We start from the raw sequence: 17955 nt of genomic DNA, 5'->3' as shown, positions 1-17955 counted from the left end.
GCTGCAGTCATGCCTGGGATGAGTGCTGAATAAATGTAGTCTTAAAGCTGTATCTGCTGAAGGACTAAGTTTTGTAACAAGGAATCGGAGGGTACTGGGATCCCAAGACCCCCTTCAGCACCAGCCTGGGAGATGCCTTCCTCTCTGCTGTATGAGCAGTGCACTCTACTGTCCGGAGCTAACACTGCAGAGTCAAGCAAGCTTACTGCTCCCACACGTTTTCCGAGAGCACACTCCCCATTTTTAATGCTAACAAAAACTCATCAGTTTAGGTTAACTTTCTGTTAATCTAAAAAGCAGTCTTTTTGAAATTTGTAAACTAGGATGAAGGTTAAATAATGATGACTAAATGCTAGCTCTTCTTTTCCCAGAGCTCACGGGACACTGTCTAGTTCCACGCAGATGAGTATCAGGTCTGGTGGTGTGTCACTAAGGCTCACTCGTCCTGCAGTCTTGCAGAGCAGATTCAGGTAAACTCGTCTGCAGCAAGTGGGATATCCCAGATCTTTCCCTTTTGCCCTAGAAAGCCAGGAAGGGGTCCAGCAGTGTTCCCTACCCATCCACCCACCAGCCAGCAGATGGGAAGACCTTTCTCTTCTGGATACATTGGGAAGGAAAGGGAGAAGGTGAGACGGAACCTGCATTCCCATTTCAACAGGCATTTCAGGTTCCCACATTCTCATAGACAAGCCAGAGAAATTCCACATCCTTGGTTTCTTCCTCCTACCTTGGTTGCTGTTCATGGCAGCTGATATTTTTCACACTAAATCATGCAAGTGTGTTAGGATTAGGCATTCATTGTTTAGCTTTGATGGTGACTTCCCCAGCTATTGCATACTGTATTGCTCTGCATCTAGGTTCTCCTGGGATTACTCCCTCCTCTCAGGTATTGGAGCTGGAACTTCAGCACCTACCTCATGTCCTAGATTGCAGTTTTCAGGCTATGGGCTTAAACTCTTTCTTGGATTAGGCCTTCAGGAACAACTCTGGTCATGCCACTATGGTTGAACAAGCCTTCATTACTCAGCCAATGTGGAGAAAAGGAATTAAGAATGTGCAAGAGATATGTTAAATGCACAGATACAGGCACACAGGAGTCCCCATACAAGCCTGGAAAGCCTGGAACTTTGGATCAGGCTTTTTCCATAGTAATAGGAGTTAGGTTGAAACCTACAGTTGTGATGTCTGGTGACAGGGTTGGACTAGCTGTTCCTTGCTGGGAGATCAAGATATCCTTCATGTCCATTTCACATGCTTACTGTGCAACACAAAGACATGAACGATGAAAAACCTGATTGGCATGAGCTGTAGGAGGCAATGCTGTGGACTGCATCCAATCCCTCCCTGCTCATGGACTAAAGGGATCCTACAAGGAAAATCTTGGAAGCAGTTAATATTCAGAAACAGAGTTCAACTGAAATGATCACAACATGCTGCTAGGTGGGCCTCCACCTTGACAAGATCTCACAGCAAACTTTTTTCATAAAAAGCAACCAGCCGTTCCATCATGTGTGAAAGCCACAGGCGGAGGTTGAATCTGTTCTACTGATCTAGCTTCTGCCTCTATTAAAAGGATTAGGCAGACTAACAATAACCCGCTAACACAAAAGAATATAGGACATTATCCTTCTACTAGCAATCTTCAGTTTTGAACACTGGTTTTGCTTCTTTTTGAACTCTTCCCTTTCTGATAGTCAGGGGAGATCACGACCTGCATAGCTGAGCTTGACTGATACAAAGGCATTCATTCCCCACAGAATTTGAATAGTGCACTTTTCACTACTAATTTACTTTTTACCAAGGTTACCTACTAAACGGGACAGTGCATAGTGCAGTCCTCAGCTGTAACAGCCAAAGATTTTCAGGTTTTTAATGTCGAATTACCTCTGTTGTCCACTCAGAGGGAAAGTATGTGGAAGAGGAACATATTCTGGCCACTTGAAGACCTAGCCCTTTCCCCTCAATATGCTGCCAGCTTTCCCTTCGGAATGGCTCTCCTTGTTCCCCACCCTGCATCTCACACCAAACGTATATGAAACACTTCTCATACCGCTCTGTGCCCTGCTGACCTGGGATTTTGTCATCTTTTCCTACCTTTCTGCAAAAGCAAGGGAAAGGTCTTGCAACACTGCAAGTGCTGTGACAACTCCTCCTCCTGTGTTTCAGTAGAAGGACAAACAGGGTAGTAGGGAAAAGCACAGGGCGATGATGTTACTCTTTGCCTTTTTCTCTGAGCAAGTAAGAACTTGAAGACTGTTGTTCCAGATACTGAAGAAAAAACCAAAAACATTCTGTAAGGTATTGAGGAAATCATGTCTTTTTTGTAAGTTTAGAGGTAAATCACCAGGTAGAGAACACTATTACTTGTTGCCAAATTAATCCCAGCTATGGGGAACAAACTAAACAGAGGGGCTGCCAGTGGAGGCTGTGTGAGGGAAGAGTCAAGGGCTTTTGGAGAGTAGGTTTATAGGTAGGAAACCTTGGGACAGCGGCTGTGAATTATTCACGTCTGAAGCACTTCTGGCCAGGGTAAAGACACAGTCAACGTACATTAGCAGCAACCGCCTGTTGGACTTACTGGTACAGCGCCATGACTCTGACTAGCAAACATTTCGCAAGGGCGATGGAGGGGGCAGACAGGATTGACCCAGATGCTCTACAGAGGTTTGTAATTTCCAAGCAAAGACATCCCCTAAAGCCCGGTGAAGGTGTAAAGCCACAGTACCTCTGCACTGCAAAGCATCCAAAGCACACAACCCCTGCTCCTTTTAAAAAGCTGAGAGGTTGTCTGAATTTCATGTGGAAACACTACATAAAAAGAACTTTACTACTCTCCATTAGACTTTTAATTCTTAAAGGCTTATGAACAGGAAACCTTGCAGGACAAGGGGAGTTACTAAACGTATCTTCCTCTTCAAGTTTTTGTATCAATAACGGGGGTTTATACCCTTTGAACAGGCCTGAGTGAAAGAACACCACACAATGCTATTTCATAATTTCAGACTGAAAACCCCAATTAGTCTTGTGATGTAAAGCCAGAGAACTAAGTGACTCATGGTTGCACGTGAAAGGGGAAAATGTGTGTGAGAACATTACTGGCCAAAATCACCTTGAAAGAATTCCAAATTACACCGAAATGCACCACGACAGTTCATGCTTTTGCAGGAGAGACACGGAAATACTGTGGAGAATCTGTGATAAAATTGCTCCCAGTCCAGTGGAATATTTCTGTGCCAGCAATGAATGCATTTTAAGCAATTTAGTAACGTTCACAAAACAACACAAGCTGGGAAGTATGAGGAATATTATTACTAGCATCTTTGTTCTCTAAAATACTTATGTGTTGTTAATATTTTGATTTTTATCTGTATCTTGTCATTTAAAGTGTTCTGTGCAGAACCACATCTGTGATCTCTCAAAGTAAAACTTTGTAAGTCATATTCAACTGCTCATACTGTCTTTTTTAATTTTCTTGGCATGGTAAGTCAGGAACAGGTTTAGTTCTAGCTCACCTCGCCATCAACCAAGAGTTGGTATGATTTCTCAATTTTTGAGACTGAGGTGGCATGAAATGTGCCAAGTCCTCAAATTATCGATGTTGGTTTGGAGACAGAGCACTAAGATACAAAAATGGAAGCAAAGCACGTGCTTAATATATCCAGAAAAGTCAAAAATTAAACCTTTGAAAAAAAATGGTCATTGTTATTCCAAACTGTAAATAGTTACATTCTGCTATCCTGCATTGTATTTCTTTAACTTCAACATTGCTACTGTCAGGAGCAGGAGAGGTAAATGTGGCATCTTCTCAGCCCTGCACTCCAAATCTGCTCACTGCGGCTGTTGCAGAGTTTCATCCCAAAGCTGAAAGAGAACTCAGCAAGGCTGCTGGGGAAGATGTTCAGAGGCTGAAGTCTGTTCTCGTGACTTACCCCAGAGGGTTCCACCATCTTCAGTGAGCCCTGCCCTTGTGCAGGCTCCAGGATCGTCCACGGAGAAACTCACCGTAAGAAGCAGAGCTGTCATTAGCATAATTTATTTTAAAAAACTAATCCTAATGCGCATGTGGGCAATGCAAGAGTATTTCTTTTGTTAGACCTTGTATTGCTATGAACATGCGAGGGTGTTTCTTATCGATGATTTATAGACTTCATCAATGGTCCCTCCTACCGTGCAAGAAATGAAGCTGCCTAGCTATTCACAGCCAGTTCAATCAGATTTCATGTTGTATTCTTCAAGCAATTGACCTTTTACAGTAACAAGGAGAAAGCCACAATTCCTACTGTGAATAGCCCAACTACATTCTCTACAATAAGCTCTTTACAGACAATCACAAGGTAAAAAGTACGTGTTCATTTTTATTCATTCAATTATTAATCTGCCCAATACTTTTGCAATAGGGTTACAAAAAATAGGTATGCCTTGTTCCCACCTGTTTAGGTAACGTAAAACAACCTCTAGGAGCGAACAAATGTACGTAGGACTGAATTCTTATACCACGTTCCTCATGCAAGGTACAGATGATATTTCCTAAAAAGATCTCATTGTTTCTGTTAAATTTGTTTCTTAATACAGAAACACTCTGAAGTGAAAAGAAAATCAGTTACCATAGCATCTCAAGGCCAGCACCTTACAATTAACAACTGCACTTTTAGCTTAAATCAAATTTACATTTAAATGTGGACAAACACTATCATTATTAAATCACTGTACTTCTCGCAAGCTCCAGTCTTAAGTATTTAAATGTTTTATATAGTTTTTCTTCCCCATGAAAGACTGTTTAAAACAATCCGTGAAAGGGTACAGAAACACAGTTTTAATAAGAGAACTACAGACTTCATTTGCTGTTACTGAGCTTCCAACATCTTTATGAAGCACTTCTGTACAAGTATCTCACGTAGATCTAACATTACGCTTTTCCTCAACACTAACAATATCCAAAAATAGTTTATTTTGCAATCAAAATCATAACTTATTTGCCCAACAACAACGTTTCTTCAGTAGGTCATAACAGATGTAAATGACCTTGTGTTTCATCCATCTATGACAAAAATCACGTGTTTTGCAAACCATTTTCACACCACTAGCTGCATTTTCAATAACCCCGCTTTTGTTTTTCTTCTTTATCAAGAATAGCCTGTTTTAGACTCAATGCAGCATCTTCAAACTGGGGGTTTAACTCTAATACTTTCCTGAAATCTTTCATGGCCTCATCAAAGCATCCTGTCCAAAAAAAAAAAAAAAAAAGAAAGAAAGAACAAATTATCTCTCTGTAACTGCTCAAACTCACAATCTGCAACCGAAGAATGACTCCCAATACCTTCACTAACAAAAAGCAGCAGCTGTACTTACTAGACCCACTACATTTGGATTCCCCAGAAGTCCAAGCGGGATTCAAAAGGTCTTCAGAGCAAGAACCCAAGTGCCTATTTTTGAACCTAAAATGGGCTTAAGGCTCAGTTCAGCCAGCTTATTCAAAGAGAAGGAGCCAAAAGGCCCACACTCGGGCAACTAACTAATAGCCAGGCTGCCTTAAACCTGGAACACAGGCACACTGCTTCCCAGCTGAGGCCCTTGGTCAGGCTCCATTCCCCTTAGTGCTCTCTCTAGTCCCTCAGCCTCTGGGTCTTGACTTTGCAATGGCCAAGCTCCAGCAAAAAGGTCCAGGGGTGCCACTTTTGTGTGGCGCATTCCAAACCGGGGCAGCAAATTCTGCAGAGAGAGATGAGAAGGCTGAGCTCACTACAGCTGCTCCTGCTTAAGAGATGCTTTACCTCAGGTTAATGGCAACGTTTGGAATTGGCTAGTTTTACCCCTCGTGCAAGTTCTTCCTAAACTGAAACTGCATCCTTCCCCCCGTTTTTCCCCGAACAGTTATCGTTTCAGATGACACAGCAGCCCATCTGCAGCAGGGCTCTCTGCGCGCACAGGGCAGACCGGCAGCTGAGACGTCCGTCCGCACCACCTATTTCTGGAGTGACGTCCCTCCCCGGCCGGGGCCGGGGCCGGGCAGGACCCTCCGTCCCTAGAACGGAGGGAAGCACCCTCCAGCTGCGGGTGAATCTCGGGACAAAGCGGGGCTCCCGGGCAGGCGGGAAGCCCCGAGCGGGCCGGGCCGGGCCGGGCCGGGGCAGGACCGCCGCTCGGCCCGCCGGCCCGGCGCCGCTGGCGTGACCGACTGCGCCTGGCCCGTACCCAGCCGGTAGAGCACCAGGCCCCGGTTGTAGTAGGGCACCTCGAAGCCGGGCTGGCACTCGATGGCGGCCGTGTAGTCCTCCACGGCGGCGGCGAACTCCACCCGCAAGTACTTGATCTGGCCGCGGTTGTTGAGGGCCGTGGCCAGGTCGCGGCCGGCGCTGCGCGGGGACAGAGGGAGAGCGGCCGTTACGGCGGGACCCGCGCCCACCGCCCCCCGCCCCGGCCACCCCCCCCGGGCCCGGGCACGTACCCTGGGGGGGCGGTGCGGCCGGCGGGCCCCCCGCAGCGGGCGATGAAGCGGCTGTACAGCTCCTCCGCCGCCGACAGCCGCCGCGCCGCCAACTGCGCCTGCGCCGCCGACAGCAGCGCCTCCGCCGCCGCCGCCTCCTCCCGCTCCATGGCGGCGCCTCCGCCGGACCCGGGGCGGGCGCGCCGCTACCTCACGGCTACGGCAGCGGCCGGAGCGGCCTCGGAGCGGAAGCCGACAAGGGGAGGGGCGGCGGCGGCGGCGCTCTGCCGGCTACCCGCCCCCCCCCCCACACACACCCCCGCGGGCGGAGCGCGGAGGGCGGTAACCGGCGCGGCCCTACGACCGACATGGCTGCGAGGGACAACGAAGCGCGAATACCAGGCCAGAAAAAGGAAAAAAAAACCAAACCAAACCAAACCAAACCAGTAATACTTAACGTTTTCCAGACCAAACGGGCGTCGTTCCTGCCCGGGCTCACTTGAGGCGAGGGGCGCCGCCTGCCCCTGAGGACAGCGCGTTAGGGGCCGCGCGGGGCCGTGTGCAGCGCTGACAGGGCCCGCCGGGGAGCGGCGCGGGTCTGGCTGGAACGGCCTTCCTCAGACCTCCGTCAGTCACAGGGAGGGAGTTCAGCTCCTGAGAGCTGTTCGACAGACGTCAGCGGCTCTCCTCAAGGTACTTAAAAAAAAAAAAGCTCATGGCCAGAGTCCGGTCTGAAGGTTCACAGAGGTTGCCTGGACTGGTTGAAGGCATCACAAAGCCCAGCAGGCCAGAGGCAGACTGACGGCACCGATGGCTCCCGTTTGCAAGCCCTTTATTGCTACGGTGGGTTTAAATACACTTGGCAAAAGAAAGCAGCACAAACGTAGGCCTAAAGTGCCACCATCGCTCTAGTAAAACAGCGGTAGTAAAACATACACAGTAATAGTATCACAACTACCATGGCATTATTTCAACTCAGGAATTACTTCCTTCAAAAAAAACGTGCATTTTGAGAAAACCCACTAATTTCCTATGGAATTACAAAAACGAAAAACGGAGCTTGCTCAGATTGAAATGTATTAAGATGAACCTACATTCAGTTTGCATGGTTTTGAAACCAGGCTAAATTTACCATTAGAAAAGAATGCTTTTTACCTTAAACCTTTCTAAAAAGAAGTAACAACAAAAAAATGCAGCCTAACACAGTTGTTTCTTCACATAAATGGAACCAGTAAAGGTTTCTCTTGTGGGTCTTCTGGGTTTTTCTTAAAAAACTTTTCTCTAACAGTGGCACTGTCTGTTGTTACAATAGAGTACCTGAGTTGTATTTTAAAATGTAGTACATCAGTAACATTTTATAGAGTATTTTTAGGAGACATAACAGATAACAAGGATAAACAGTCCTTTATCCTCTGCTATGCTGTACTGTGGCACAGAGGACAGAAGTTATAATTGCTCGCTTCTTTGGCTTTCATACAATGCTTACATACACTGCACATCCAGAATCGATACTCCAGGATAGGGTCTCCTGTTGCAACACATATAGGAAGTTTCCCATCTCCACTATTTAAAAAAAAAAAAAAAAGTTGAAAGAATAAAAACATGGTTTTAAAATAGCAACAAAGACTCGTTTTGTAGAAATTTGCAAAACAGCATAAATACCTAATTGTGTGCCTACAGCTAGCTACAAAACTTGCAATGCTCATCTGCAAAATACTGCTTCTCTATTCAGCTGTGTGCCACTTCTTGATGAGAAGTTATTAAATCACGTAACACTTCACTGTTAATATAGCCAAGTATGTAAATCTTCACACAACAGAATGCACACCCCCAGAACCATACAGTCAACAAATCGGGACCAGCAGATCCAAAAGATTAAGTGAAAAGAAGCAGTGAAGGCCATATAAATTTAAGGTCCAGTTAGACACCTGCACTACTATTACATTTATTCCTCTGAAGAGTCAACATGAACGCCACTAGTGAGATTCTGTACATCTGCACAGTAAAACAAGACAGATTAAAATCCTATTCATTAAAAAGAAAATTGATTCACAATCAATTTCCATAGAAATTCCATGCTGTTAGTAAAAGACACCATTGTGGGTACAGCCACTCAAAGGACTTAACCCTTAAAGGTGCCCTTCATATTCTAATTCTTTCACTTGACATATTCACCTTCTCACACCATGTAGATTTAGGTAATTCACAAAATACTGGAGACTTAATAATGGTTAAACATTGACTCGTTGACATTTGCATCACACCACAATGGTGATGCAAACAATAACATTATTACTTTAATGGCACATGATGCCTTACCAAAGGTCTTAAAACTCCTGTGCTCTGTCCACATGTATTTCAAATTAAGATGAAGGTATATCTTTATGCTGAGTTCCTCAAATGCAGTCAGTGTCTATTCTCCCAAATAAAATAGTGTTGTATTACCCTTTCTGCAAACTGGCTAACATCTGCATCATTCTTGCCCAATATTTGGTTTAAGTAGCAAAACACCTAATTAACTTGGTCACACAAAACCTGCTAAAACCCAAAATACAGACAATAGCAGAAAAGAATGCTAGTATTATTACGGTATCACATAAATATAAACCTACTTCTCAAGAACGTAATCCAGATCAGATTTTTTGTTATACTTCGGACAATGTCTTGTGAATATCTCTAGAGCAAGGTCTTCATACTGTTGCCTCTGCTCTGGCCTAAGAGTTTCCAAGGATTCTAGTTTAACAAAGGCTTTAGAACAAATATCAAATGCTCTGTTTGCACATGCACAGAGTGCCAAAAGGGAATAGATTTCAACTGCAGGGATAATGTCTTCATAATCTCGCAAATGAAGAGCTAAGAAATGGAAAAAAAAAAAAAGAAAAAAAAAGGAAATTATTACATGTCTTCTGTGAAGTGCAAGCATCTGTATGAAGCACTTGCTACTATTAGACAGTATTAGTCTTACAAATTGGACACAGTGAACCAAAGTCTTTTCATTGACATGACTATGAAGCATGCGTGGTTCAACACTTTTTAAAAATAAATAAAAATAAGGGGATCTGACTGGGAAATTAAAGTGCCTTTTTGAGACACTTGTTTTTTTTTTTTTTTTGAAGACATGTTAGAAGTATTTGAAATGGACCTTCATTACTTGGACAAAGTATAGGGCACTATTTGCTTCTCTAACTCCCGTAAGTTTTTCCTGAAGCTCTACAGGGAGGAGTGATGTGAATTCAGTCATGCCTTGTAATTTAAAGAAAGAAACAAAACAGTCAACAGAACATCTACAGATGTCGTCCAGTTTAACCAGGTAATATTTGGTAAGTTAAAATTAGCATTGTCTTCCAAGAAAATACTTTCCAGTTATCTTGACTGCAGCCACATTCAATTCATTATATGGTTCTGTTCTAAATTCCATGGTTCTAGCAAGAATAGAAAAATGTGCCAACTACAAATGAACTTATGTGCTGTGCAGGTCTGCAAAATTCAGTTTCTTTACAGGGTTAAAAATGAAGTCCTACCTGTTTTAAGTGCTGCATCTACAGAACCTTTATAAAGCTGTCTTTGTGCAAGTATGAAAAAATGGTAAGCCTCAGCTCCTCGCCAAGCATTGTCTGCAAAGCGATTAGTTGAAGAAAGAACATCTTCTTCTAGCAAACCAGCCAAAGCTGAAGCAGTCTGAAAACAAAGCAGTATCACAAGTAGTTTTTATACGAAACAGATACAGCAGGAAATGGGGATATATGAAAAGAACTTTTCTGTACTTGGTGATTACACCATCTGTGTTAACTAGGGAAAATATAAATACATGGACCTAAAGTGAACATTGTTAGGCATTTTATACAGTGCATAGGCAGAACATATGGTGCAGATTTTCAAAGATAAATATCATATACATGTGTACAAATATATTCTGTGCACATCTGCAGACTGGTTCATAGTTTGGATTAATACTGCATTTCAACACCAGATCTCTTAAAACTTTGTCTAAACTATTTCATTTGTGCACATGAAGATGAAAGTGTGAGCAGAAAAAAAAAAATGCTTCCATTTGCTTCTGCCATATCTGGAGCCATCTTCCTGCTAAATGATAGCCAACACAGCTTAATCTAATCACAGATCTCTCTTTGGGATTGATACTTACTCCTAAATGACAGGAACGTGAGAGTCCTGCAGAAAAAAAATCTGGAGTTTTTACTATGATTTTCATTGTTATAGTGAAAACATTAAGAAAAACACATTGAACTTAGGAAGAAAAATATCTATTAATACATATTATTTAAATGTTTTAAAATAATACTTTAAACAATATGTTTTCATGGAAGACTTACTTTAAGGAAAGCTTTGTTCATAGCAGGAAAAAGCGTTATTAAAAAACTATAATAGCCTCACATGAAGATAGCTTTATTTATTCTGAGTAGGTAGGACATACCAGAATTCAGAAAGAAAAAAAGTAAAAGACACTACCTCTGAACTTTTTCCTTTAACTTTCCCCCTTTGTGCATTTTGCATTTGTTCATGGCACTGTTCTATAAGTAATGCTGATAATACATAAAGCTTTTTAACTCGCAAAGGCTTTGTCCTTTTCTTTGACTCTTCATCTGCAATCTTAAAAAACAAAACCAAGGAATTTAATGTAGATATAAAACAAAAACATATATATATTAGAAGAGGCGCTTCATTCTCTTGGACAATTGCATGCTTGTACAAACCTAGGAAATCACGCCAAAAAACGATTCTGCATTTGAATGTAATAATTTAGACTGCAAACAGAACTATAAATGAAAATGTCAAAGTGAAGAATGCACATTATTCTATATTTATTTAGCTAACAAGTATATAAAGCCAGATTCTCAGGAAGGATAAATCAGTGTAACCATGTATAAGTCTATTGACTTAATATAAAAATAAACTAAAAAATAGTGAATTTTAAACACTGAAGTGTAAGAAATACATAGCTTTCAATAAGGTCTGGTGGTTTTCCCAGAAAAGAAGAATGGCTTTTGAAAGTAACATATATACATATATATTACTATAAATATTTGCTGTAAAAATTATGTATCACTCTTACAGACTTTATAAGCTATGTACAGAAATCTCTGCAGCCAAACCAAATCTAAGCAACATCTTTATCTTAAAAGCACACCACAGCAGTTTCTAACTGAAGGTACCAATTGAAGAAATACCAAAATTTAACTTCCAGTTAATGACATTACTATTTTTTAAAAGTAAAGGAGATAAAACTAATCCAAACAACATATAAAATAACGTGGACATTGCACCCAGGCCGTCTACTATACTCCTTTACTAGGCAATGCAGGGCAACAGGACCTTTTCTGAGGTGCAGTTCATCTCATTCTGAAGTGAAAGTCTCAAAATAAATCAGATGGCTTGTGTCCTGAAAGTGTCCTCTCCACTGGCTACAGAGGACATCCAGGGTAACTAGTGCAGACAGAGGTTAGACCTGAACTTAGGAGCTGAATTCATCTTTGCAGTATCCTATATAATGACATCTGCTTATTGCCTGGACATTGTTAACACTAAAATAATCCTAAGAAAACAAAAGTAGCATGGAAATAATAAGAGCTAGTCCAAAGCCCCAGTTATTTGACATAAAAATAAAACCTGCAATACCTTGAACATGAGCTTAGCAGCTTCAAAGAAATAATTGGCTTTACGATAGAGTTCTATAGCATCAAGGATTTTATTCTTTTCCAGTAAATGACTTGCATATCTGGCTAACAAGGATCCAATCTCTTTCATATTGTGATTTTTAGCCAGTTCCACAGCTTTATTCCACTAGAAATGAAAGCAGACAATTATCAACCTCATTTTTTCAAATACATTCTCAGAACAAGCTGGTTATCCATGAATAGTCTGCAACATTTGTGTGCAATATTTCATCACCATTTAGAGCCAGGCTACTATAAAATTAAAGTAAAAAGCAAGAGAATACAAATGCTAACATCATTGTCAATCATGTGATACAGCAGGCCTGTGAAACAAATGCTGGACTTCTGTCCAAAACCACATACAAAGCAGTTGCTTCTGCTTTGGTAAAAGCTTTGCAAAAATCACTTCATTGCTGCTCTTAGCTGGACATGTGGTTTTCAACACTTCTGATATTATTAAAACCCAGACTCTCCAAAAGCATGTCTAAAAGAGGACTTTAGCCCATAAGCTTAAGGCACAAACAATACCACTTTACTTATCCTTCTATACACCTCATTTTGTCCGTGAATTTTCCTGATCTTCAGCAGTTTGGCTACTGCGTTTGCCCCAGATCAAAAGTTTGGCAGGACTGAGAAACTTAGCGGAATCTCATACCTAATAGCCCTTCAGATCCATAAACTAAGAAATTGTTCACATTTACCACATAAAGCCAGCACTAGCCAGTCCTGATATTCCCATACGTCAAGTTCCTTGTAGCCATTCTCAGTTTCTCTCTTATTTGTGTAGACACAAACGTTTGCACTGGTAAGTCATGCTGGGGAACAGCTCTAGCTGTAAACATACAGCTCATTCTTCAGATCAGTTCTTTTTGCAGCTACATCCTAAACACAGCCACAAATACATTTGCATCTGTGCAAGGAAGGAGGGGTATGTGGACAATGAGCAGCCAGAAGCTCTCTAGTCTTCCTCCCATTCCATCAGGAGGCAGCACAGCCTGGCTCTACAAAGGCCACAAATGTCTATACGCTGAGCATACTTACCACACACACACAGAAGTAGCACTGCTGCATATAGCTTTGTCCCTCCAATGGTCTAATCCTAATTTCAGATAACTGGCTTAAGCACTGAAGTATGAATTTTCCAGAAATCATGACGAATCATCAGACACTTAACAAGGACTTGTATTTCACTCGGCATTAGGATAGAAATCTCACTGTTAAATTGGTATCAGTAAAGCAGATTATCTACTGCTGTTTTACCTGGTTGAGATGTACACAGGTATCTACTGCATCCTTTGGTCGATTACATTTCAGAAAGGCTGACACTGCTTGTTCACACATCCCCACTCTTACAAACATATAAGCTATATCCTGCAAAAAACATTAGCACTGTGTTAAATTCACTTCCAGATTTTTAGTATGTTGCGTAGCAACTACAGTACTATTATATTCTTGTTTAATTTAATTTCATTTCAAGAAGGTGGGGAAAAGGGATTGTTTGCTTCATGGATTCTGTGAAGAAGACATGCACCATTGTAAATCTTTAGAACAGCATGATACCTTCACACACTGTTTCTAAATTTTAAAAAATGCTATTTAAAAATTTTTCTTTCAAATCAAATCATACCAGAAGGACTGTGTTCTTACTATTTAGAGTATTTCACGAAACTTCACTATTAGAAAAAGGTTAAAGAGAAAGTGCCATGTCTTGCTTTGTTCAAACAACTGAAAATGGCATTAAATGAGTGTGTTTTGCATTTTTCAAGCATTTTGGATTAACCAATCATATCATGGTTTTAAATTAGCTATTACTTACTAGGTCATTTCAGGCTATACCACCTACTTTCCCCCCTTTCAGCAGCGTATCTTCAATTTTCATTGTACATTAGCATTCCCACCAGAGCTACTATGTAAGAAGTTAAACCAGGGATAGCAACCAGGAAGAATTTGGGGCAAAAAAAACCCCAGTACAGACTAGACAACATAATGAAAGCTAAAGTCAGTGTCCAGCCATGAGGAGTGACTTCTCAGTGAAGCATAGCCATTTTAGAGAGAAATGACACAATTTGGGGAGGAAATCAGTGACTTCGCCATGTGGCCATAAAGCGTGATGAATAATCTTTCTGGGGAACCTGGACAATAAGGGAAAGGAAGAATGATGGAGTATGAAAACTTATTATTATTATTATTATTATTGGAGATCAATACCAAAGTAACCCCATTATGCTTAAGTGAGTTGGTCATACACTGCATTCTTTCACTCTTTCTTTCTTAACCCTCCCAAGATGGGAAATCTTAAATAAATAGTTGAGCATAAGACAGTGAAAAATAAACATGCTTTTTGCTTACAGGGAGCAGTTTATTATTCTCTGGAAGGGAGTTAGCTAGATTCTCCAGTCCTTGGTAGTCCTCTAGCATGTAGTAACATTCAGCTAAACGTTCCTGGTTTCGTCCTTGTACATAATACTGGACAGCATTTAACCTAATAAAAAAAAAAAAAAAACGTGTAAGCCTTTTGAATTAGTAAATTTAAAATGACAATTTTAAATAGGTAACTTTGCTTGAGAACGCTTTTGTGGCTAGTATTTCACTGTTTTTCTAAAACACACTAAAAGTTTTAATTTTCAGAGATCATTATATTGAAGTAGTAGCAAGATTGATTCTCTGACTAGCATAAGGTTAGGAAGTCAAGGAAATCTTAAAACTGCATTCCCACATCTGCACAGATCATGGCTGATAATGGACAACTTACAACTAAACTTTCAGAAAAAGGCTTTACTGTTGTGCCTCCATATTTTAAAACACAAGCACTAAAATCTCCAAGATCATTCTCCAAAGTTACCTAAAGCATCTAAAAATCAACTTTGAAAATCCAATCACAAGTTTTCAACTGCTTTGGGACCCAAGCTCTTTGTGATAATATAGTCAGGGTAATTGCAATACATAGTGGAGCTGTGGAACTCTATGAGACAGTGTTCTGGACACTAAAAGTTTACATGGGCTTAGAAGGCAACAAGAAAAGTTCATGAAAGAAAATTTCTCTGCAAGTTATTAACTACAAAGAAGTCATTTCTGGCTCAGTAAGTACCTGACTGCAAAATGTGTTCTGGAGAAATACCATTACATGCGTGCACTGTTCTTAAAATCTTCCTTGGGTGCCCAGTTTGGGCAATAGCTGGAGACAGATCCAGGTTAGAGAGAACTCTGGACCTTTTCAAATATTTGTGGGTTTAAGCATTCTAGAAAGCTTGTGATTAGTCTTGAAATTCACTGATGTTTAATAATTCTCTCCTACTTTTAACTGATTTTTTTTTTTCTTCAATACTTTCTATATCCAGCCTAATACAACTGTATAGGTATTTTTCTTCCTCTCCCCTCCTTTGAAGCAGACACACTTCTGGCAAAACTGAGATCTTTATCACCTTCATTCTTTAGATTGTTGATCAACAGCTCTCTGTTGAAAGGTACATGCAGCGATGGAACCATAAAGATCTGGGCTAAATCCCATCATTCCAAAAATTATCCCGTGTATTGCATCCTGACTTTCCTGACATCTGTCCCGCCTCATAAATTAAGTCTTGTCATCAGTTTTACAATTTCCTTTCAATTTCCTTCTTACTAGTTCCTCTACAGAACATACCATTTCTGACGGTCTGCAAAATAATCTCCAATAGCATTGTGTGCTTGTTCAAGAAGGGCATCGTCTGAATCACCTGAGCCAGTTTTCAATAGCTGCAACACTCTAAACCAATCTCCCAGTTTTATCCGTAGTCCAATGGCAAGATCTCTAGTATAAACAGAAAATAGCAGGAAAAAGTCAGAGACAATACAATAGCTAACAAAAATCTTGAGAAAAGTATCCAAAAGTATTTTCATGTTCATAACCTACATCGCAGGTATCACAGTGATGCCGGATATCTTGTTTACAATTTAAACAGTATTCCATAAAAGCAAATACTTAGAGTTCACAGGTTTTATATGCGCTTCCATATTAGCCATACTCCTGTGTGAGGAGTTAAGTGAGCAGCTGGCGGGACAGTTGGGCTGATGCTACTTCAGGTTTCCTCTTACTCTGTATACCATTCTTTATCTTTCACTGCTGACTGCTACAAGAGATGGCAGCAGCTGCAAAAGGCTAAAAGCAGAAGGGAGATGAGGGGAAAGGCCAAGGAGCAAGGAATATGAATAATACGGGCTAAAGCTGAGATGTAATAAAATTTCAGAGACTTCTCTTCCAGATTCAAGATGACTTTGGATGAGAGGGACTCAGAAGTAGTCTTTCCTTTTTATTATTCGTGCATACATATGACCCACCATGTGTCTGCCTGGCACGTTTTTTCCACCATATAGAGTAATTTTCTATTACTTCATATATAAGTAATTCTGCAGGTGCATAGAAAATCAATGGGAGAGATCTATACACGTCTTTAAAAAATGCCCTAAACTTACAAGTTAAGGATGGCAACAGCAAGTCAGTACAGTCAGCTAAATAAGAGCATCTGTCTAAAAAATTTAAAATTGTATTTGAAAAGTAGATTTATTTCTGCCTGATTTATGGTAGGTCCTTATCAAGATTTTTCTAGGGGTGAGGAGACACATAAGGTCAATACAGAATTCCCACATTCTTGCAGCTGGAAAATAAGATGCTCTACTGTTGAAGAAACCAGTTAAAAAAAAAAAAGTCTGACTTCTGCAATCCTATAATGGCCAAATTTCTCTTCAGCCATGTGGAAAGGAATATGCCATATCTAAAAATCGGTGTTGCAGTGCAACTGAAGTGCTTATGAGGCAGTCCACCTCTCTGAACCGGCATAATTCCATTGCCTAATTAATTATGTGCAAGAAAGTTTTCCATTACCAGGCTCTAACATCATCTCTCCCCAGCTCCTGCCTCCTGCCCCACTCCTTACTGGAGAAGAGGAAGGTTTCTTGTTCTTACAGCATGAAAGAAGAAATAATTTTTTTCTCCATCATTCCCTACTTTTTTTCATGGCTCCGTTAATCAAAGCTTAAAAATTTCACATGTGCATAAGTGATTCATGCTTCTCCATGTTTGACTACCACCTACAGGCTACATTATACAACTGCTGCTTATTATTTCTCATTATCCTTTTTCAGGAAAGACAGTGCTTTAGCTAATTACTTAGTGTTAATTTATATTTCCCAGTAATACTGTAATTTTGCATTGTTTGTTTTCATTCCTGAGCAAAAATTCCATTGATTGGTCAATTTCATCCAGAGTCCTTTCTGCCTTTCCAGCGATTACAGTTCATTAAAAACTCTGTTGTTTGTATATGTAATTGGAAAGAATGTACTTGGCTACTAGCTAAGAGCAACAGTACATAAATTAAACATTAGTTAAGACTGTTTGTATTTCTGGAATCCCAGTTGAAATACCGACAAAATACTTGCGAAAAAAACATCTATGAAACACAATGCTACCTAGAGCAGCTGAGGTTTTGCAAACAGTTTGGAATGCGCTGATTTACATACAAAATTGGTTATCTATGGATACAACAAAATTCTCTTCATCTGATCCTTTTCTGTCTTTCCAGAAACTGGTAAAGAGTCTTCAGCGCTAAAACAGCCATTCCTTATTAAGGCAAGCATTTAAACTGAAAGAGAGTAGATTCAGAGTAGATGTAAGTTCGTTCTTCACTGTGAGGGAGGTGAGGCACTGGAACGTGTTGCCCAGGGAGGTTGTGGCTGCCCCCTCCCTGGAAGTGTCCAAGGCCAGGTTGGATGGGGCTTTGAGCAACCTGGTGTAGCGGAAGGTGTCCCTACCTATGGCAGGGGGGTTGGAACTAGATGATCTTTAAGGTCCCTTCCAACCCAAACCATTCTATGATTGTATGATAA

General features: G+C 40.9%; 2 protein-coding genes across 4 annotated transcripts in view; both read right to left on the bottom strand.

Annotated features, from left to right (window-relative positions):
• Positions 1–4335: 4335 nt before the first annotated feature.
• TTC32 (tetratricopeptide repeat domain 32) lies at positions 4336–6842 on the bottom strand. 2 transcript variants are annotated; one of them, XR_003926652.2, is made up of 4 exons: positions 6446–6842; positions 6193–6353; positions 5350–5709; positions 5120–5220 (listed from the first exon to the last, which is right to left on the bottom strand). XR_003926652.2 is itself a non-coding variant. In XM_030036995.2 (3 exons), exons 1-3 carry the CDS (start codon positions 6592–6594, stop codon positions 5093–5095), a joined length of 438 nt encoding a protein of 145 aa, XP_029892855.1. In that variant the 5' UTR covers positions 6595–6819; the 3' UTR covers positions 4336–5092. The 2 variants fall into 2 exon arrangements, 1 of the variants encoding a protein (XP_029892855.1); XM_030036995.2 differs by lacking the exon at positions 5350–5709 and having other exon boundaries at positions 4336–5220; positions 6446–6819.
• Positions 6843–7239: 397 nt separating this feature from the next.
• The window catches only part of WDR35 (WD repeat domain 35), a 46376-nt gene continuing 35660 nt past the window's right edge, over positions 7240–17955 (bottom strand). For both annotated transcript variants that reach the window (XM_030036989.2, XM_030036990.2), the window contains 8 exons: positions 15737–15883; positions 14446–14578; positions 13357–13467; positions 12059–12223; positions 10892–11032; positions 9946–10102; positions 9037–9277; positions 7240–7987 (listed from right to left, as the gene is read on the bottom strand). In XM_030036989.2, the coding sequence (XP_029892849.1) occupies positions 7840–7987; positions 9037–9277; positions 9946–10102; positions 10892–11032; positions 12059–12223; positions 13357–13467; positions 14446–14578; positions 15737–15883 (1243 nt within the window). In that variant the 3' untranslated portion in view covers positions 7240–7839. The remainder of the gene's footprint in view (positions 7988–9036; positions 9278–9945; positions 10103–10891; positions 11033–12058; positions 12224–13356; positions 13468–14445; positions 14579–15736; positions 15884–17955) is intronic.

This window comes from Aquila chrysaetos, chromosome 15 (genome assembly GCF_900496995.4).
Source record: "Aquila chrysaetos chrysaetos chromosome 15, bAquChr1.4, whole genome shotgun sequence".
Taxonomy (NCBI): Eukaryota; Metazoa; Chordata; class Aves; order Accipitriformes; family Accipitridae; genus Aquila; species Aquila chrysaetos.
This window is presented reverse-complemented; position numbering and strand designations above follow the sequence as displayed.